The sequence below is a fragment of the Mangifera indica genome, chromosome 18, assembly GCF_011075055.1.
Source record: "Mangifera indica cultivar Alphonso chromosome 18, CATAS_Mindica_2.1, whole genome shotgun sequence".
Taxonomy (NCBI): Eukaryota; Viridiplantae; Streptophyta; class Magnoliopsida; order Sapindales; family Anacardiaceae; genus Mangifera; species Mangifera indica.
The window spans coordinates 1,732,544-1,754,984 of record NC_058154.1 but is presented as its reverse complement, the minus strand read 5'-3'; the positions used below and the strand labels follow the sequence as shown (position 1 = coordinate 1,754,984).

Below are 22,441 nucleotides of genomic sequence, written 5' to 3'. Positions count from 1 at the left end.
TCTAAGACAATTTTGAAGATATGGTATGCCTAAGACATCTTAAGTTATATTTTTTGTCTAAAATTTTGATTTTGATAATGTCATGTCATCTATAATCTATAGGACACATATATGACACACAGATCCAAACATGAAGCAATTTTCCCAATCTGAAGATACTTGGACTTCTTAAGGGTCTATATCCCTTTCCTGGCATGACACTAATTCATAGGCTAATATCAATGTACAATCTCTACATTTATGTGGGAAATTCCTAGTTTGATGCACAGGGGAAAATTTCAGGGGAGTGCAGATATCATCTGAAGCAAGCAATGGTTATAAAATTAAGAAGCATAGCAGGTACTGTTCAATGGTGCAGATACTCAGCAGTCAGCAATTTCACAATGACTAGAAACCCCAATAAGTATCAATTACTGTTCATCTGCTTAAGGACTGAGATCTAATGCCAGCTACATATACTACTAGTTTCTCATACGAAACCCCGAAATGTGTATAGCCCTGAAAAATATATAGAAAATTTATCTGTTATAACCATAGATCAACCAACAATTTGGCAGTTGATCATAAAATATCAACTTGATAAAAACAGCCTATAAGTCAAACCTAACCCAATTACCAGCATGTTAAAACTACTCTCATAAACATGAAAGTCAAATAATAGCCAGATGCAGGTTATTTAAAAAATGTACCTCATCCCCCATTTCTCTTAAATATCTAATAAAATTCTGGAATATATATCTGCAAATTCAAGGGGTAACAAATAACTTTCAGAAAGTGTCATTTTTAATGAACATTTAACAATTACGCAGAAAATACAGACAGAATCCACTGTCATATAGAAATTTGAAAAAGTTAACAGGATCTAGTAAAAATTTACCTCATCCCCCATTTCACTAGACCATATTGCAAAATGATCCTTTGACGCTGATCGGACGTCTAAATGGGAGGAAAGAAACCATCGGAGAGAGAGTAGGCTTTGGAAGGGAGAGGTCATTGGCAATGGCACCGGAGATGATGTTAAAGATCTCGAAACAAAACCTTATGGGGAAACTATCATTTTCTAAAACTTAGGCTGAGGGAAACTTTTAATTTTTAAAGTTAAGGGGGGCAAAAAGAGATTATATTTTAGTTTATTCTTAATATTATAGAGAAAATAATGATTTTACCTTTACTACCGTTAATTTTAACTGCGAATAGGTGGGTATTTAGGATTATTGAAGTTAAAAGGGAGAAACTTGAGAATGCAGCATACCTTGGATGGGAAATAGTCCTTTAGCCTTAGAAAAATAATTTATAGTTTAAACGGTTTTCAAATTAAGTAAAATGTATATTTTAAAAATATATATAAAAAATCATATTTAACAAAATATTTTAATAAATAATTAGGTGCATTACTTGTTTTACATATATATTTTATTATTTTCTTTCTATATTTATTGTATATATATTTTCTATTCATTTTATATGTTTATTTCATATCCTAAATAATTATAATTTAATTACGAAGATATTTGAAATTAAATTATTTTTAATATGTTCGAACCATAATCCAAACCCAATTAAACCATATTTTTTCAATTTGATTTGGTTTTATCTAAAACTTTAAATTTTTTGTTTGGTTTGAAATATTTTAAACTTTTCTTTTAGCTTACTTTGAAAAAAATTTTAAACCGCATCAAACTAAACAGTTCACATCCCTAAAAAAAACATAGGCCAAAAGACTTATTCCCACCTAAGGTTAAGTATAATCTCAAACTCATACCTTCTAACTTTGAAAAACTCAAATTCCTATTTATGAGCAAAATTCTATTTAAAAATTCAATTAATGTTAAGAGCAAAATCATTATTTAGTAAAAAAATAAAAAACAAAAATTTTATTGTTTTTCTCCTCTTAATTTGAAAATCTAACAATTTCCTCCACCCAAAGTTTGAAAAGTAACAATTTCACTCCTAGGGTTTTAATACTATCATCGGAGATGACAAATTCATTCTCCCACCATGGCTATCTCTCCCTGCCGACTTGTTCTCACCCACTGATTAAAGCAATTAACTCTGATAAAGACAATTTTAACTTCATCAAAGTTAATTGCTTCAATCGGTGGGTGAGAACAAATTAGCAGGGAGAGATAGTCATGGTGGGAGGATGAAGCCGTCTTCGATGATGGTTTCTAAACCCTAGAGGTGAAATTGCTACTTTTTAAACTTTAAGTAAGGAAAATTGTTAGATTTTCAAACTGAGGGGGGGAAAACAATAAAACTTTAATTTTTTATTAAATGACAATTTTGCGCTTAACATTATTTGAGTTTTTTAACAAAATTTTACTCATTAGTAGAAGTTTGAGTTTTTTTTTAAATTAGAGGGTATGAGTTTGGAATTACACTTAACCTTGGGTGGGATTATTTTGCTAAAAGACAGTTTCACTTTCCTTTTATACTCTTTTGCCAAATGCACTTCTCATATATATGCACCATCTCCTTAAACTGAGTTTAATAACTAATTTGTCCTATAAATTTAATTAGGTTATTTTTTATACCATTTTTTTCTCAATATTAAGTTTTAATTTTTTATTCCTTCTATAGATCTATTATTGATACAAAATATTACACTAACGAGAATTACATTAAATTATAAAATATAATTTTATGCAAACAATAATGTTCGATACTCGACAATAAAGTTGTCATACTCGATAATGAAAGAGTCAACATCCTATAAACAAGCATTTTAACTTTATAAATAAATCTCTCCCTTTGTCCAAATTTTAATTCTTCACTCACCATGTATATGAAATGGAAGCAAAATTTCAATGACTATGTTTGAATTTGCTAATAACCATACATATAAAAATCTCATAATTTTGGTCACTTTTTCATATCGAATTATAAAATGGATCATAATCTCAATCATGTTATAATCGGACTAGATACTCATTCGGTGGAGGAAGCGACTTAATCCAATTAATAGTCGAATCGGTTAATTGGTGGTCAAACTAATTAACATTTCAAAAATAATATTTTTTAAAAAGGTATAATTTATAATTAAATATATAATTTGACTTATTTAACGTTAAAATAAATTTAGTTTAATAGTACGTATGTGTGTGTGTGTGTGTTTTTTTTGTGTGTGTGTGTGATAAATAAGTTATTGGTTCAAATTTTCATAATGAATTTAAAAAAATCAATTTTTTATATAAACCAAGTCGAACTCGATTTTATACATGGTTCAATCAATTTGTTTAATAGTTGACAGTTCAACTAGTCAAATCAATCGATTCGATCCAATTTTACAACTATACATAATCTCATAAATATCATTAATTATAATGACCATAAATATAATAATCATAATCCCATAATTTTGGCCACTTTCCATATACACAATTCATTACATATTCAAAATTTATATATTAGTTAAATAATAATTATAATATTTATTAAATTCAAATAATAAAAATACTTAACAAATAAGTCTTACTTTCCTAAAAAGAGTCCTTAGTACATGGACTTCTTTAGGAGGTAGACTTCTTAGTGGAAAATGTTCCAAACTAAACCCTATTAGGGATTGTGTCTACATAATCCTTTCTTTCTTTCTTTCAATTATCATTTTTTTTCTCAACACCATAACCTTGCCAATATTTCTTGATCTTCCAACTACAACAATTTCATAAGGTATTTTTATTTTATTTATGTTCAATATTATATATACATGTACACATGACAGAGCACCATGAATCAATAGAAGAAAGAAATCAATCTTTTCATATTTCGTTTTCATACACAAAAAGTAATGATCTGATCTATACCCACTCAACATATTTGTTTTGCTAGGCCTATTCTTTAAAACTAGGGTAATGTTTTACATTTTGACCCAAAATAATTCTTCTTTCTTAGCCATGTGGCTACAACACCAAACTAAATATGATTGCTTATCCAAAAGATCTTAAATATCTCGCATCTTCTTAGGTTTCTCTTTCAAAGTTAGGGTGAAAAAGTATTTTTAGGTCAAACTTTGAGTGAGAAAATATCTTGGACAATTTATTCTAAAATCACAAATAGACCTGACAAACACGCAAGTTACCTATAATGCTCACAAGCACCTGCAAAGAAAAACAAATTTGGGCAATTACTTTCTAAACTTATACCTATGAGTATTCGTATTTTCTTTACTTTATTTTTTTAGGTGAATTCGGTATATCTATGATACCTACAATTTTTTTATATGTTCATATATTTTTCTCTTTTATTACTTAAATCATTCCTTTTTCAAAAAATCTTCTCCTCCGAATCAACTTCTTTTAAGATACCCCATTTTTAGTGAGAGTATTAGTTCGAGCAAAATGAAGATAGAGAAGAGGAGAGTAAAGGGCTCATAGGTTAAACTTCAAATGTGTTTTCCATTGGGAAAGTCTAAAAAGGCCTCGAGGTGAGATATGAATCATAACTTGAATACAAATGGACATGGAAAATAGTCTTTTTAACAACAATGGTGAAATGAGTGGATGAAAAAAGGTTTGGAGATTGGTGGCGATTGTAATAACAAGGAGTTTTGTTAGACTTAGAAGGATAATGTATAAGAAGACACGAGATAATATGAATTAATAATTTTCTTAAGTAGTTGTAAAGTCAGATATTAGATAAATTTTAATTATCCATTTAATTTAATCTCATAATTTAAGAAAATTGTACACTCAATTATTAATATTTAATAAATTATTTAAATATATTAATATTTTTAATAATTTTAAATTTAAGATAAAATAACACAAATTTGTATTACTTATATGTTAGGTCAACCTACAAGCTCTAGGTTCTAGAAATTTTAATGGCTTCATAATTTGTGGTTGAAGAGTCATCCCCTTCAGCCAAACTCTCCAACTCCATCAAGTTTCAGTTTCACCTTCCTACTCTAGACAGAGGGTAGCGCTCTCCCCTACCTGCTATTGTTATTACCCCATAATCACTCCATAAATCGTAATTCTGACAAAGCCCACCTGTTGGTATTAAACTAAAATTTTCAAATTCAAAGGTTTTATTTTCGTAACAGCTTTTATTTATTTATTTTATTTACTTACAATAATCTACACTTTCTATGCGTTTTGATTGTAGAACTTTGGTGAAGAAAACTTCTTGGACATTTTTTTAGTGTGGGGAAAAATTTTCCCACCTTTAAACTCTCGTGCATGAGCATTTTGATTGCATAAATGCGCTTTAAATAAAATGGGTTTTAATTCTTTGTTTAGATGAAAAAAAATAATAGGGGTTTAATTGGTTGTTTAGGCGAATAATATTTTTCTAAGTTCATGGGCTCAAGTTTGTTTTCAGGATTGGATTCGGGAGATTCAAGAAATAAATCACTGCTAAAATGGTAGTTTTGCAAATGCGTGGTAATGGTAAAGTGCAGGAGAGGAATAAGGATATGAATCAGAAACCTTCATTGTCTAAGGTAGAGAAAATGGGTCCAAAAAATTGTGTTGTCGACGCATCTGCTTGTTCAAATATGCTGCGGCGTTTAAAAGGACTTGCATTGGATCCATGCGGACCAGAAACATTGAAAGATTTGGCTGGAAAGTTACAGAATCAGACTCTTACGTTGCGGAAAGTCTGGCATTCGAATAATTCTGAATGTTCTAAAGTAAGTCCCCAGCTGAATCTTTTTTTCTTTTATTTGTATGATTTTTTGTTTTCTGGATGATTGTTGCATTAAGTTTTGTTATGTTTCTATAGTTATATTTATAATGCTTGCATAAATTCCATTAAAGCTACACTTACTGGTAGTTCATTGAATTTAGAGGTATGATCAAAGTACTGGACTTAGCAACATTAACTATGGTAAAATGTGTTGAGCAAATTTGAGTCAATTCAGCTTGATATTATCCCCTTTCTGGGGTTACATGTTGTGTTCATCAATTAGACCATATATATGTATTCTTATTAACTTAATTGAGCTTCTTTCCCTTTGGATCTTGGCCTCTTGTAGACTAGTCATCGAATATGACTTTCCACATAATTCTATATGCATATATTACATGTAGTATGGAATTTTGTTACTCACTTCAAATTAGTAGATATATACTTCTGATATAATCGGTTAGCAATTTAAGAAAATTCAATATTGTTTATATTTAGGCTTCTTGGAGAGAAATTGTTGTGACGTAGCTCTGTTCAATCACAATAATGTTGGTTGAAGACTATTAGGAGTACTACAAAAGTGATGAGTGATTCTTATTGTGGTGGCTTAAATTAAGGATTGTGATATAAATTTTGGTTGGTATGGTGGTTGGTGAAAGGGTGTGATTGATTGTGGTAATTGTAGTCAATGGACTGGTTGAATTGGCTTGACATTCGAGCAAAAGTTGGAGGAAACCAAAACTCATTTCCTAAAGTTGGAGGAAAAGTTCATACAGATGTCGATAATGCAAGATTTGTTGGTAGTGTGATGGCCACTCAACAAGGGATCACTAGAACCACCTCTATCGGTGAAACAACACTAATTCACATAAATTAAATGTCAAGGTAATTCAACCATTCCGCCGACGACAATCAATCACACTATTCTATGGACCACCATACCAACCACAAGTCCCATAATCAATCGCACCAGTCCACCTACCACTAAACCTATATTCAACACCACCAACAATTTGTTTGGCCAAACCATACCACAACTCCACTCTAGTAGTCGCTAGATTCCTCTATTGGTAGGAGTAAAACCTATATATACTGCCCACCAACTCATTCTTAGCCTTTATTCCATTACATTGGCTGTCTAACTATTCCTAATTCATATTTGGGGGTCTAATATTTTCCTTCAAAGATACCATATTAGCATCCAGATTTCCTATTCTCTCCCTAACCTCACCTGGCTCCTTCTCTACTCTGTCAACTCTAGCCTCCATTCTTGTTTTGACCATACCCTTGAGAATTGTTATCGCTCTGATACTTTGATGACAACCAAACTCAAAGATTACATAGAAATATAGCAAAATAAATAGGTAGCTATGAACTAGACCCTTTGCTAATTAGAGGACCCAGTGACCTCTCAAATTCCTTACAAAAATTCTCCTCTTTAATTCTTCCATGATCTCTTCCATTTATTTTGAAATCCTCCAAACAGTTTGTACCTTGACCCATTCTTAGGCCAACATGTGGCTCATACCAACTGTAACAGAATTAAGGAGCAATAGGGAATTTCCCCCTATGCTCACACCTATGTATACTTTGTTTGACTTGTTTTATGAGAGATCTAATAGATTGCAATGTGTTAGGAACCCAACAACGTTCTGATTCTCAACCAGAATTAAAATAAGTATTTGACAAAAAAACGAAGATGATAGTTGCAATATATGTTGACCGTTGGTTGTGTTTACAAGAATAACAAGTCTCTTCCCCTTACACAAATAAGAAAATTATAAAACTTGAAGTTTTGGCTATACAAGAGGTTGAAATCTCTCCCTGAATTGCCTAATTTTTTCAGAGGCTCTCTCCTTAAATCAGTTGGAGATTTGCAATGATAGTTCAGCCCCTATTTTTCATCTTATTGGAAACATAGTCCTGTCTTTAATTTTGATTGCATTTTGATGTCCGACAACTTTTGAACATTTTTGTCTTTTCGTGCACTTCAAATTGATCCACAAGAACTTGTTGATTCACTGTGTAATTTGGGTATATTTGATCTAGAAAAGTTTGCTTTGTTGATGTTTGATCATGGGTGGAAAAAATGCGATTGTGGTCGATTTGGGCTTCTAGGTTAGTAACTGGATGGGTTTGGAAAGTTTGTAGTCAATGTCTTCCCTCAATCCATTCAGAAATGCTCCCAATAGGATTTCATTGGAAGCCTCTCTTAACCTTGTTGAAAGGAGCTCAAATTGGCAATGATAATCACCCACCAAGTCATTCTACCAAAGCGGCAACAACTTGAAATGCTAGAGCAAGTCGCACTTCAGTTCATTCCAATTGGTGAATGGCTGTTGAGATTTGCACCATTGTAGCCAACTCATAGCTACCTCTCTCATATAAACTATTGCAACCACTAATCTTTCCTATTCCATCAAACAATTTATCGAAAATAACGTTCAATGCCAGAGAACTAACCAATTGGATTGTTGCCTATGAAGATTGGTAATTCAAGTCTACGATGGAGTCTCTCTTGCCCCACCTTGGTTTTTGCTGATTGTCATCTCATGCACCATGATGCCTTCTTTGATATTTGTCTCTCCATTCATCACTCGTTCGTTTTGTCTTATTGGTAAGGATGGTGTGGTCTCTCTCATTAGAGATGATTGCACTGGCAATGGTTGTTCCATTGGTGCTTTTCCTCAACCATCATCAGGTAACTCTTTGTTCATCATCATTTCTTGCAACTTCCCGAGATAATCCTTAATAGTTTCCACATTGCTTTCTAAATTATCCATCCTTGAATTCATGTGCTCCATATTCATGTCCATTTTTTCTAACCTATTCATCACAAATTCAACCTCCTTCTCTAGTCCCTCTACCCCAGTCTGAAATCTCATCATGCTCTGACACTAGATTGGTAGGAATCCAACATAGTTTTGATTTTCAACCAAATTAAGCCAAGTAATTGACCCAAAAAAAAAAAATGAAGATGATAGTTGCAATATATGTTGGTTGCGTTTACAAGAATAGCAAGTCTCTCCTTTGAACACAGATAAGAAAACTAAAACGCTCGCGCTTTCGGCTATTTGGTAGGCCAAAAGCTATAGCCGAAAGCTAGGACATTATTACCAAGATTTTTTTTTGGAAATGACTTAAGATGATTAAGGGATTGTTGAAGTTGATTCCAATTTTAAGAGTGCTATCTGGATTGAGAGTAGGGTTGGACTCAAACCGAGCCCGTTCAAGCTCAGCTCGAACGAGCCCGAAACAAGCCAGCCCTATACGAGCTCGAGTTATTCGCCAAATTTTTCAATTAAAAATTTTGATACAAAACAACATCGTTTTGACCAATATATATTAAAATAATGTCGTTTTAATAACGAAAAATAAGCTGAACCAAATTTGAGTCGAGTTCGAGCTTGGCTTTCACGAGCTCGAGCTCGAGCTCGAGCTTGACTTGGCTCGAATCCAACCCTAATTGAGAGTAAAGATTCTTGTCATGAAAATAGAAATGATGCTTTTATTTAAGGTTTTATGTAAATAGCAATGATCATTTTCAGTTTAAGGAACTTTGTTTCTTTTTAGTGTGAAAAATTCATAAATAAAGTAATTACCTTACAATTTTATGAGTATCTAGGAGACTAAGAGTTCATCATGGAGAGTGACTGAATGTGGTGCTAGATATATTGTCTTATGTTCTCATCTGTTTGGCTTCTGTTCGATTTTCAGTTTTCACTTTCCTATGTATCTGGGTTGTTCTCTTTTCAGTTTGTCCTGTGTTAATCTTGTATTTAAGTGAATTCAAAGGAGAGATCAATCAGTAAATATATAGATACAAAGAGCTAGGGATGGATTTGAGCCGATCTGAGCTTGAGTTTAGCTCAACTTGAGTGGAGTCAAGTTTGAGCTCGTTAAACTCACTTCAAAAGTGTTCGAACTCAGCTCATTTGAGAGGATCAAGCTCGAGTTCAAGCTTGAATTGAGCTTTGAGCTCGGCTGAGTACTAAAATAACGTCGATTTGATGTATATTTGTCAAAATGATATCGTTTTAATTGAATTATATCAAATTTTTTAGGTTTGTGAGTTTGACGAGTCAAACACTCTTAAAGCTCAAGTTTGAAAAAATTTAACTCTCAAGCTTGAACTCGCTTGAGCCGAGCTTGTTCTTGGCTTGAATCCAGCCCTACTGAGAACTCTTACTCTCTGCTGAATTATCTCCATTGAGCTTTGCTACTACAGTGAACAAACAATCTTTCACTACCACAAAATTTGCTGACTGTTGTGAAACCTTCAACAACTGCTATAATTGTCAAATAAATTGACGTGTATCTTCCTCTCTTTTGGGTGATCCAAAATGCTTTACTTTAATTTAGCATCTCTAAACTTTTAAGGCAACAGTGAGTTAATAAGATGTTAAAACCTGTCCCTTCAAGATAATTTTTAGTTTTCTATTTCTTGAACCCCGTGAGAACATCCTTTCCTCTCCCACTTTTATTCAGAAAAAGAGAAAGCTTGAGCAGTTTCTACAAGGAAAATACACAAAGGCTTCTGGATCGGCTTCACAGAATTCTAAAAGCAGAAAATTTGAGACATTCGGTTGTAAGCAGCTAGATTCTGCTTCGGGCTTACCCGATTTAGCTGTCGGGAACTCTTGCAGTTCAGGCAGTGTGTTGACATTCGACAGTACTTTCCAAAGGAACGCGACAAACTGGCCTCCGTTCAACAATAGTTTTTCTTGTCAAGTTGACACGGAGGAATCAATTAATAGTTCAAAACCATCAAGTTTGGAAAACTTCATTGCCCACAATCAAACCTTGGAGGATTCCTCTGAGTTGATTAGCAGTTCAAATTCATCAAGTTCAGAAGAGAAACTTCTACAAGTCAGGTCACTGATCACTGAGAGTGAAGGTGAAAATCTTCCAAGAGCTGTTATTCCTATAGGGCCAGGATTCCAAGCTGAAATTCCAGAGTGGAAGGGTCCAATCAACAAGAAGGATCTTTATGGTTGTGATGGTGATTCAGAAAGTTTGAAATGGTTGGGCACTAAAATATGGCCCCTTAAAGGAAAATCTAGTTTAAAGAACCGCAGCTCTAAAGTAATTGGGAGAGGTAGACCTGACTCTTGTCATTGTGACTCTCCAGGATCTAAAGACTGCATTAGATGCCACATGCTTTCAGCTAGGCATGATTTGCAGTCTAATCTTGGTCCTGCTTTCTTTTGTTGGAAGTTTGATGAAATGGGAGAAGTAGTTTCAAAAGCATGGACATTGAGGGAGCAAGAAATGTTTAAATCTTTTGTGAAAAACAATCCACTGCCAAATGCAGCAGGTTTTTGGGAAGCAATCTCCAAGCTTTTCCCATCCAAGTCCAAGAAGACCATTTTGAGTTATTACTATAATGTGTTCATCCCTCGACGCCTGGGCAAGCAAACATGCTTCTCTTGTAGTCAAGTCGATAGTGATGAAGATCAAATCGATGATGACGAAAACAAGGGATTATGCTGGAGGAGGTACAAAGCTAAACATGATATATAAGCTTGACATGTGAATTGCCCACTTCTATCCAAAATTGGAATGAGAATTTTCAACATTTTCAATGTTAGGGAGGAGTTATCTTTTTTATTTTGGTTTACTATCTTGCTATATGTAATTTTAAATATTTAAAACTAATTTCTGAATTAAAGTAAGTTTTTCTTAGATATTGTGTGTGTTTAATATAGTTTTTTAAATCCAAAATATAGCATGTTTAGGACAACTTATTTGAATAACCTAATTATGGATTATAATCACATTTTTAAATTATAATTAATTTTTTTGAGGTTATTTGTCAGAAAACATAAATATTAGCACAAATTAATGACAAATAATAAGAATTGACGAAATAATAAGGTAAAATTAAGTCTACTAAAGAGTTTTTTAGGGTAGATATAAAGGTAAAACAAGTATTCTGTTGAGATTTTGGCATTTGTGTAATCCATAAAATATTAATTAATATCGTCTACCCTTATAAAATTACTTTATTTTAATTAATTTTCCTTTTATTAATATTGCATTTGTAACATAATTCCTTTATGGTAAATCATGTGTTTGGGTTTTTATCTTGTAAACTCATGTTGGTTTCAAAAGTATAACTTTAATCAAGTATAGTATTATTCTTATATTTTCACGGACGTGGAACTAAACCCAAAACTATTTTTATCGACTTAGATTGTGTCATATTAATATGTCTAGTTTTAAAATTAAGTAATGTTAGGCATCTCGAAATATGTATATGTAATGTTATGCATTAGTAAATATCCTTCGACAGAATCCTATTTTTCATCAATCCTTCGTTTCTCTCTTTCAAGTTTCATTTACCAGGGATTTCTTCATAGGAATATAAAATCATCGTATCAAATATCTAAATTCCACACTTAACAAGAAAATTCAAAGTGAAGTGGTAGAAAAAATATGGTCACTCTCATGTCACCAAAAAATATCCCTCAATTGACAAATGCAATGGTTTTATCATCTCATACTAGAGCTCAATCGAAAAAAGAGAAAAAAATTTTAGTTGAAAATTTTGTTGACCCAGCTACAAAATGTCAAAGATCACCTAGACTCAAACAATGAAAGCTCAAGTTCCTTTGTCAATTATGTCCAAAGTAACAAGGATGATCATCTCAGAATCCTTTAATCTCTTCAAGAAAATTCAATCAAGACAAATATAAGTAATGGCTCAAGACAAATGTCCAAAGATCTCTTTGAGAAAAAAATCGAATTCAAAGTTCTGATGAATATCAAAATAAATAATATATGGCATAAGAATTTTGCAATGATCTCTCACCATATGAACTTGTTCAAAAGTTACCTATTGGGTCAAAGATAATTCCAAAGTTAATTAGGAAAGCTAACATTCATTTGACTACCTTACAAGCAAAAGCTCGTGAAATATATTGAAAATATGACTAAGGATGAGACAAATTCCCCCCAATAAAGCGCATTGTGGATCAAGCGAAAAAAAAAAAAGTCCTTGAAATGAAAATAATCCTTGCCCTAGACAAATATTGCAAGATTCCCTACAAAAATTAAGAAGGTTGTAAGATTTTCTAGAAAGCAAACTCAATAATAAAAATTTTATGTAAAAGGTTGAATGATTCCCTACAAAAAAAAAAAAAACCAATAATAAAGATCTTCTACAATATATTGTTTTCAATACTTCAGTATATTTGAATTTTATTGCATATTTTAAAACATTGTTTTAATCGTTTAATCTTGAAATGTTATTAAAGAGGATTAAAACATTTACTCTCTTATATTTTGGGTTCTTTTATTTGTCACTCAAATTCTCCTTTGGGTGCATATCACTTGACTTTTTTTAAATATAAGTTAAAAGAAAAGGTTTACTTTACTATTTGTATAAGTCTAATAAAAACTCCACTTTCATAAGTTGTGAGTGATACAAAGGGACTCTAACAATAGGATGTTGCTGTCACTTTTGTTAAACCTGAAGGGATGTAATTGTCACTTTTGTCAAACTTTAAGGTATATATTAAATCCTTTATGATATGTGGATCCGATGATAATTTCCCAAACCTGAGGGGTGTAGGTTATCCACAAGCTCATCAACTAAAACAGCCATGAAGAATGTTGCAGAAAGTTCAGAAATTACAGCCTGAGAGCTGGATGAGCCTGACCTTTTCGATAGAGAAATGGGAAAATTCATTTAAACTCATCTCATCTCTCAATAAAGCAGGATACCAACATGAACGTGCAGGGGGAAATTAGTCATGAAAGGACCTCAAATCTATCCATATCGTAAGATAAACAATCATCAAATCTTGCCCTTTACATGAGTGCTTACTACACAATCAATCAAATAACTTTTCACAAAAACTCAAGATTTCACATCCCATTCTTATAATTTTACGGTGTGCATGGATCAAATGGTTGTATAATGTTGCAATATCTTGAGAAATCTCTTATTAGGTCATCACAAAAGTGTTATAAAGTCTCTTCTACTCCAAAAGCTAGCTCATTTGATGAGGTTTTCTCTCATAGTTATATACCCGCCAACTTAATTCTTAGGTAATGTGGGATACTCACGATCTTTCACTTATCATGCATAAATCATCAGTTCAACAGTATTTGTAATAATTTCTCATAACAAGGTCAATTAGGGAATAAAAGAGACAAAAACTTTCATACAAGTTTTTAAGGATAGGATTTTACCAAAATCGGAGTTAGAATCGTATAGACCGATGTCTCTTCATGAACTTTGGATTGAATTGTTTTTAAACCTTGACTCTGATGCCACTCTTAAATGTTAATGGGTCTCTCCCACCCCAAAACTAGCTTAAGGGGTGATGAATGTAGATAACCCCAGCTGAAATGCTTGACAAAGGATTTGGAAGAATAATTTGAGTACATTTATGGTGAGATGGAGGTGCTACAAGAGGGACAAAATGTTAGGAAAAGAGGAAAAAAAGGGTTGCAAATTGTCAAATGTTACTGAAAGAGAGCATTGAAGTGCAAGAAGCAGCTCCAAAAGTGGAAGCCTTGAGTGTACATGGTTGACAAATGAGGCTGTAATACTAATTACCTTGAACAAAATTATTGTCATCACCCACTTGCCATTAAGGCTAACTGGACATACCATTGGGTTATGAGCCTCTTTTTTTCTTCTTTTTTGTATTTATTTCTTTTTATCTCCTTCATGAAAGAGCATGTTGGTTTGTTTTTCCTAATCACTTTTTGACTTCGAAGGCAAATTGTTGTTGATCATGGAGCTTTTGCATATTTAGAGAAAAGAAGAAAAGCATAATCTAAAACTCATTGACTGGAATTGGAATCCCATTTTCATTTTTAAGAATAATCATTGCTCAAATTTGATTCTGTTTTGGTAATGGGACTTGAGCACTAGTGTTGATAACATTTTTATTTTTTTCATTTTCCTTGCCTATGTCAACCAATGCAAATATGCAGAGACCTCAAACACCAAAAAAAAGAAAAAATTTGATCGTTTTTATACTCTTAAAAGCACGTTTGATTCAGATAGTATTTTATTATTAAAAATAAAATATTATTATTCAAATAGATTATTTAAAAAATAATTATATTTGATAAAAATTAATATATATAAATAATTATTGTGTTTAATTAATATATTAAAAAAATATTAAGATATTATTTTATTTAAATATCTTTAGATATAATTATTCTAAAATACATTTATAATGGTATTTTTGTTCTAAAAAAATGAGTATAGAATTATAATAAAATTTAGATTATTTTGATAATTTTTAAATAAAATACAATAAAACTATGTGTATCCACTTTAAATACACAAATATATATACACTTATATGTGTCATCATGTGATTGAATGATTTTAAATTAAAGATAAAACAATCTCAATCATGTGATGATATATATGAGTGTATATATATTTATGTACCTAAAGTGAATATTTTAAGATACTGCATGATTTGCTTCAGTTAATCCATATCTGTCCAACCATGCCAGGCTCTACAGCTAGTGTTTCTGTCCATGGAAGAACCCAGAAAAGAATTTTACACAAACTAAGCTCTTCCAAGCCTGCTCGACCTTCTTTTATACTAAGGCCTGTATCCATCCATGATCCCAAACAATGGAGATAATTTGCCACCGTTTCTAAACTAGTCCATTTATGACACACATCTAATTGAACTGGAATAATGAATGTGCACAAACTTGAAGGGCCAGCCTATATCTTAGAAACACTGATCATTGAAGCTCCAAGAGTGACAAAAATCACAGAACTCCCAGGAAACATTCTCATCAGGAACAGTCAACATATTATTATTGTCAACAACAGTCATGTCACGGGTAAATTTTGTAACAACGAAAAAGCTCAGTGATGAACAAATAGAGAACTCAATCTAGATAGAATCATCATGTTTTGTCTTATAACAGTTGCCTATACATGTCAGATATTCTTATTTCAAACAGTGGGTCACGTACAGACATGTAACAGAATTTTATGTGGTAAAAAAAGGATCAGGAGGAGTCAGCAAAGCATTATGCGCTTTGTACCAAAGAATTCTGAGAAAGAACCTTGAAACCGGTAAACTTCCGAGTCAGCTAATTGCCTAATTCCATAAAGGAAGAACCAAGTTGAATCCTGGGGCAATCACATTTATGCATATATGCACTAACAATCTATATGCTCTTGCTTTTTCAGGTAAGAAGAAGAGAAAATAACACAGCAGATGAAGGAAAATTCAAGACACTAACAAGAGAATGATAGAGACAAATAAACACTGAAAATTCTTGTTATTTGAATAATTGAAGAAGCATGCCACTCGAAGAAAAGGCAACAAATTTAGGGTGCTTTTTATCCAACCAACCATCAAGAATACATAGGGATGTGTGATTACACAACAAATGCAGCAAAATTAACAACATGAAACCAAAGAAACACCTTATGGAGCTCCAAATTTAGTACAATCGCAGTACACTCCTTGCAATTGAATGTGCATGATTTGCCCTACTTTTGCCTGATCCACCCCTCCGACTGCTCCGCAAAGGCGTCAAGTAGAACCTTAACAGTCCATTATCAAGGTTGTTTGGTGAATACCTTGCACTCCTGTTCCTCTCCAACACAAGCTCATCTTTTTTCTTTCTACCATGTCCATTAGCCTCAACTCCGTTCTTCCTCAAACCACCAAATGCACCACCAAAATTACTCGAATTCCTCCAACTAACACTGCTATTACTCCTCAACATCTTTGGATTAAATGACCCTTTAACTTCTCCATTCCTTTCTCCTCTCAAATCTTGCCAAGATTCCGAAAAGGACCTCTCAACCCCGTTTGCTCTACTATACCTATCTTCATCCTCATCTTTGTTAACACTTCTCCTATGTATAAAACCCCATATATTCCATGCTTTACTCCATCTCTTGGACTTCTTATTCCCCTTCCTTTCACCATTTCCCACTATGGACGCATTGTCTCTAAAATTCATTTCAATTGTCTCACTACAATCATCCCTCAAAGAATTGGAGTTTGAATCCCTCAAATCCTTGTCTCCAAACACCAACTTTGGCCCGTGAATATAATCCACAGTTGCAGGAGACACTTTTGCGTTTGAAACTGACTTCATTTCATCAATCTCAGCTACCACCGCTGCCGCTGTCTTCCTGATTGAACTAGACCTATCAAGACTCTTCCTTCGCCTGGAAGACGAATCAGAATAGTAGTCCCTGGTCTGAGCAGACCCACCAGGAACAATCTCATCCTCATTAATGGCATTCATAGTTGGCTCTTCAACTGGGATTTGGGTATCAGACCTTGAAACATGAACTACAGGAGCATCCTCCACCACTGAAAGCATAGTGGGCATTCTTGGAAAAGTCCTTCCGATCAAATAACCATCCCAAGATGCCCGTGGCTCATCAAACGAGTACCGTGGATCATCAAAAGATATCCTACCCGCATCCAGCGAGAATCTTGGATCCGTGTCACAAGACCTTCTCCCAAACCCGTAATCAGCAATCTCCGACTGAGTCTCTCTATATTGTCGGGAAATCGGCTTCTCTACAGGCAATCTGGCTGAACCACCTCCATTTCCACGTTTCTTCAGCTTCTGCTTTTGTCTCCACTTTTGTAATTTCTTACTAAACACTGAAGCAGCTGACCAGAAACTCCCTGCAAAGTCTTTGAAATCTCTCCCTGAGCCCTTCTTCGTTTGTGAATCAAGATCTATGTGGTCCTTCATTGGCTTTAAGTTCAACTCCTCTTCTTGAACTTGCTCTATCTTATCTTCTTCTTCTTCTTCTTCGATGATTTCTTCAATTTTCTCTTCAATTACAACATTTGAAGATGACGTTCCTACATCCGGCTCATCTAAAACCCTAATGTAGTCATCGTCATCATTATTGTCTTCTTCACTTTCGGTTTTGTCTTCTTCCTTGGACTCAAATACTGGTCCTTGAAAGCTGGGCCTAGCCGAAGACCCTAAATTTTTGCTCTCACTCGTCGTCTCACTCTGTTGTTGTTGTTGCTGCTGTTCTCTCTTATAAGGGTTTCTCTCGTCGTCCTGCGTAAACAACGACCAGAGCGTATTTCTAACCCTAACGTCACAAGATTTTCTCTGAGGCTCAAACACGCCACTAAAACCCTCGTTTTTCGACGCGGAAAACGACTTTGTTCGACGAAGCTCCGGGAAAAACGACGGTCTCGAGGAAACACCCCCACCCCCACCACCACCACCACCGCCGCCGCCGCCGCCGACGGAAGGCTTGAAAATGGACTTAAGAGCAGCGGCAGTAGTGGAAGTGATAGGCGGTTTTCGTGATGAAGAGGAGGCCGCAGTAGAAGAGTGATCTAAAACGGCGAGACGCTCGCATAAACATGAGGGGCAAAAGCCAGTGAAATGCTCGTCGGGATGACGATCACAAGAGGTGGAAGGACGGTGGGGCTGCGGTGGTTGTGGTGGCTCAGTTGCTGGATTCATAACCGGTGTCGTTTTGTAATGCCCACTCTTGCTCTGCTCATAATGTTATCTACTGCCACGCTTTAGTGAGAGAAAGAAAGAGAGAGAGAGAGTGCAAACGACTGTTTGGTTCCAACGGACAGAGGGAGGAGGAAAAATGATGAAAGATCGGAAAAATTAAAAAGAAGAGAAAAAGAGAGAGAGAGAGAGAGAGAGAGAAAAAAAGAAATAATTAAATTAAATTTAAAAAAAAAAAACTACGCTGAGAATTTTTAGAATGCCCCACACTGAACTCGACTCCACTGTAAGCTTTCTTTTTTTTTTTTCTCTCTCTCTCTCGATGCTTTCTTCGTCTCGCTTTTGCATGTCTAGGGACACTCGCCTTTGAAATTACTTTTTTGTCCCTATCAATAAGTGGCTGTTTGGCAACTCTATTAAAAGTTTCCAATTTTTCTCAAGTAATGTAATTCCAAAAGATGCTATTTAGGCAGCAATCAAATCAACGTGAGACAAAAATTGTTTGGCTCAAGCTCGACATAATTATATTTATATAAATTTAAGTTCAAATTTAATAAATTAAAAAATATTAAGCTTAAGTTTGAAATAAAAATTAGGGTAAGCTATGGGATGAATTTGTTTGAGATTAAAAATTAGTTCAATTTAAACAAGTTTAATATAAATTCAATTTAAACGAATTTAAATTCGAATATAAAAGTCTAACATTGTCAAGTTAGAACTTAAGTATAATTCGATTTTAAGAGATATTTAGTTCAGTTTAAATTAATTAAAACAATATCGTTTTAATTAATATATATTGAAATAATATCATTTTAATTTTTTTTGACTCATTTAGTATTGTAGTTGAGCTCAAACAAATTTGAGTTTAGTTTAACTCTCCTCAAACTGAATTAAACTAGAGTTGGCCCAAGTTTGAGTTTAATTCAGCTCGAATTCAATCATAATAAAAATGATTTACTCGAGTTTGATTCGAGTTTGACTTGAAAAATCGTACTTAAACCTTGTAATTCATATATTTATCAATTATCTCTATATTATACGTTAAATTGCGATAGTTTATACGTACAAATACAAGATTTTAAACTTTTAAGAGTTTATTGATAACTCAAGTCTGATTAAACGTTTACCAACTCAAACAACAATAAAATTGAACTCGATTCAATAGTAATCAAATCACACCGTGAACAATTTGTTACCCCAATGTTATCACTCAACCAAAAAAAAATAGTAATATTAGATATATATGTTTTTTTATATATAATTTAGATATACAGATGATATATTATTATATAATTAAATATTATTTTATTTTTATTTAAAATTATTTATTAACATAATAATATTATGTTATTTATTATTTAAATCTTATAATTAAATAATAAATTAAATTTACAAGAAGGGTTAATATGGTAAATTTACTTGGTGTATTTGATGCGTATGAATTGATAGTAAATTGTAGATGGCTTGGATTTTCAAAGATTCCTGTCGACATAAAAGCAAAAGCAAGCCACGACATCACTAGATAGAGAGGTGGGTTTCTGTTTTTCTCTCTCTCCCTCTTTTCTCACATTTCGCTTTCTTTTCTTTTCTTTTCTTTTCTTTTTTTTTTTTTATCCTCTTTGCCTTTTTCCTGTTCTTGTTTCTTTTCGTTTTTTTCCAAGAAAATTTGGTTTTATTTTGTTATATTTACAACTACATGAGTCCTGTCCCAGCAGTGGGTTAGCAAGTGCAGTCGGGTCACCCTCAAGAGACCAACTTTGTCCTTATCAAAACGGTGCCGTTTACTCTTATTGGGACCCAGATGTTTGGTATAAACAACAATTTAGTCCTATAATAGTGACAAACGAGGGAATTTCAAAGAAAACATGATAATGGTTTAGATCTCCTCAGACTAAACTCATGACTTATATATGATGTAGTAATTATAGAATCGGATACTAGATCTCAAGTTTTATCTATTCATATAATTGATTCGATCTTGAAATAATAGTCTAACTCAAATGGGGTTTTTCATTATAAATAAAGAATTTTTAATCTTCCGAGAATTTTTAATCGAATTTTTAATCATGGTTAGTAATATTTTGATTATGAATAGATTCAAATCCAGTCAAATATATGATCTGTGAAAGCTCAAAATGAATCTATAATATTCTATTCATACTCATTCGAAATAGCAAACAATATTATTGAAATGTTGGAAGTGAGGTGAACAGAATTGTTGATAGATAAAAAGTGTTTTTGGATAGACAAATAAATTGATCTTAAACTAGATCAAAATATAGATTTGAGTCGTTAGTTCAGACTGAATCTACACCTAAAAAGATCCAACAATGTTGTTAAAATGGCCAAAAGACTTATTCCCACGCAAGGTATATTGTAATCTCAAACTTATATTCGCTAACTTTCAAAAACCTAAAGTCCAACTCATGATCTAATTTTTGTTAAAATTTTTAGTTAGAATTAAAAATAAAATTATTATTTTAACAATAATATTAAAAAAACTAAAATTTAATTTATTTTTTCCACCTTAGTTTTAAAAACTGATAATTTTCCCTCCAATCTCATATATTCCAGTTTTAAAAAATAATATTTTTCCCCCAACTCTAGGGCTTCATACTTTTTAAAATTTTTCTTACAACAACCCCTCAAAACTTTTTGGAACTCTCATTTCACCCTCAAAATTATATCCCTCTATTGGCCCTTTTCTAATGACCTCCTTTCTTCATCTCAAGCCACGTCTTTGTTGGGATCAAGTTCTCATTAGCCCAACATCCTTTTCTGACGAGATGGTGACGTGGTTGTTCTCTGTTAAGCACAATTTCTCAGCATTGGTGACAAACAGTGGAAGAAAGCGATAGCTCAATGTCTCTCGGAGTGGAGATCTCTTCGTTTGGATTTGTTGAATCCAAACGAAACTCATCTGGATGACGAGTTTCTAGGCCTAAGATGTTGGGTTCTTACCAGAGAGGTGAAAAGATGGCGATGTTGACGGTTTAGAGTGGAAAAGGGAGGTTACCAATGGCCGAAGATAGTGATCAGAGAGTAAAGAAAAAAAACTTTAAGTTTGGGAGTGAAAATGTAATTTTTCAAAATTAAAAAACTTTTTTCGAAATAAATTTTGTTAGTTTTTAAAACCTTGGGGGGATGAATAAATTATATATTTTTAATAATATTATTAAAATAACGATTTTACCCTTAATCCTAATTAAAAATTTTTAACAAAAATTGACTTATAGATAAAACTTTGGATTTTTTAAAATAAACAGGTAGGAGTTTAATAGTACACTATATCTTATGTGGAAAAAAGTCTTTTGCCCTATTGAAAAAGATGTATAAGATTTTGAAGGTATGAAATTGTGATCGAGACAGCATGGTGTTGGCAATGGCATACCCACATGTAAAATGGCTTGTAATTTTGGCTCTTTTTGACCATTTGCTGTTTGCATCAAACATCTTTTTCTTTCCCTGTTTCATTGACGCAAAAATGGGAGCTGAGAGTTTTTATTTTACTTTGAAAATGGAATGGCCTTTTCGTTCGTATTTGGTAAAGGGGTTAAACATTATTAATGTGTATGGTTACAAAACACTTCATTTCCCTTCTTATTGTTGAATCACCGTCTCACCCCTCATAAAAAGGACATTTGTCCCCTCTTCTTCTTTAAAAGGGAAACTTTACTTTGCCGACATAGGTATTAATATATTACAATATACGATACGTATTTTATAATATGATACATATAAAAAATGATATTCAAAAGTTCAAATAATTATGATATTTTTCAAGATTATGATATAAAAATTAATTTTTTTATTATTTTATTTTTAGAAAAATATATCTTATAATAAAATATGATACAATATCTGATACATAATATACAAAATTAAGTTTTCGATATATAATATAATACACAATTTGACTACCATGTTTGCCAACCAACACACAACTTGAATTCAAATTATCATTATTATCATATTTTCAATCCTTGAATTCGACTTGTTTTCATAAAATAAGTCAAATTATTTGTTTGAATTTGAGTTTAAATAGTTCAGATTAAATTTAACCCAAGCAAGAATCGTGCATTAAAATATAACTAATTACTTTGATAATTTAAATTTATTTATCATAATTCTTCTTCCTATGGTAGGGATGATAACGGTGAAGGGCGAGGAGTAGATTTCAATCTCCGTTTTTATCCCCACAGGGGATATCAATCCTTATCCCTATTACGGGAGATGAAAATAATTCCTCATCCCCTCCCTGTTCTCGCAGAAAAAAATTCTCTTTTCATACCTGTAAAAAAAAATCTATTTTTTATATTCTCTAAACACAATATAAATATAATAAATAGTA

The 22,441-nt window shown here is 32.8% G+C and overlaps 2 protein-coding genes across 6 annotated transcripts; one reads left to right on the top strand and one right to left on the bottom strand.

The window, feature by feature from the left end:
- The first annotated feature begins 4,811 nt into the window (after positions 1-4,811).
- Positions 4,812-11,315, top strand: LOC123201939. 5 transcript variants are annotated; one of them, XM_044617557.1, is made up of 3 exons: positions 4,812-4,917; positions 5,323-5,632; positions 10,117-11,315. In XM_044617557.1, the coding sequence occupies exons 2-3, from the start codon at positions 5,363-5,365 to the stop codon at positions 11,149-11,151; spliced, it is 1,305 nt and encodes a 434-aa protein (XP_044473492.1). In that variant the 5' UTR covers positions 4,812-4,917; positions 5,323-5,362; the 3' UTR covers positions 11,152-11,315. The 5 variants fall into 5 exon arrangements, with proteins under 5 accessions (XP_044473492.1, XP_044473490.1, XP_044473491.1 ...); XM_044617555.1 differs by having other exon boundaries at positions 4,817-5,026; XM_044617556.1 differs by having other exon boundaries at positions 4,825-4,997.
- A 4,575-nt stretch (positions 11,316-15,890) lies between these two features.
- Positions 15,891-18,266, bottom strand: LOC123201938 (protein OCTOPUS-like). The gene has a single exon (XM_044617554.1). It carries the CDS (start codon positions 18,091-18,093, stop codon positions 16,075-16,077), a length of 2,019 nt encoding a protein of 672 aa, XP_044473489.1. The 5' UTR covers positions 18,094-18,266; the 3' UTR covers positions 15,891-16,074.
- Positions 18,267-22,441: the final 4,175 nt, after the last annotated feature.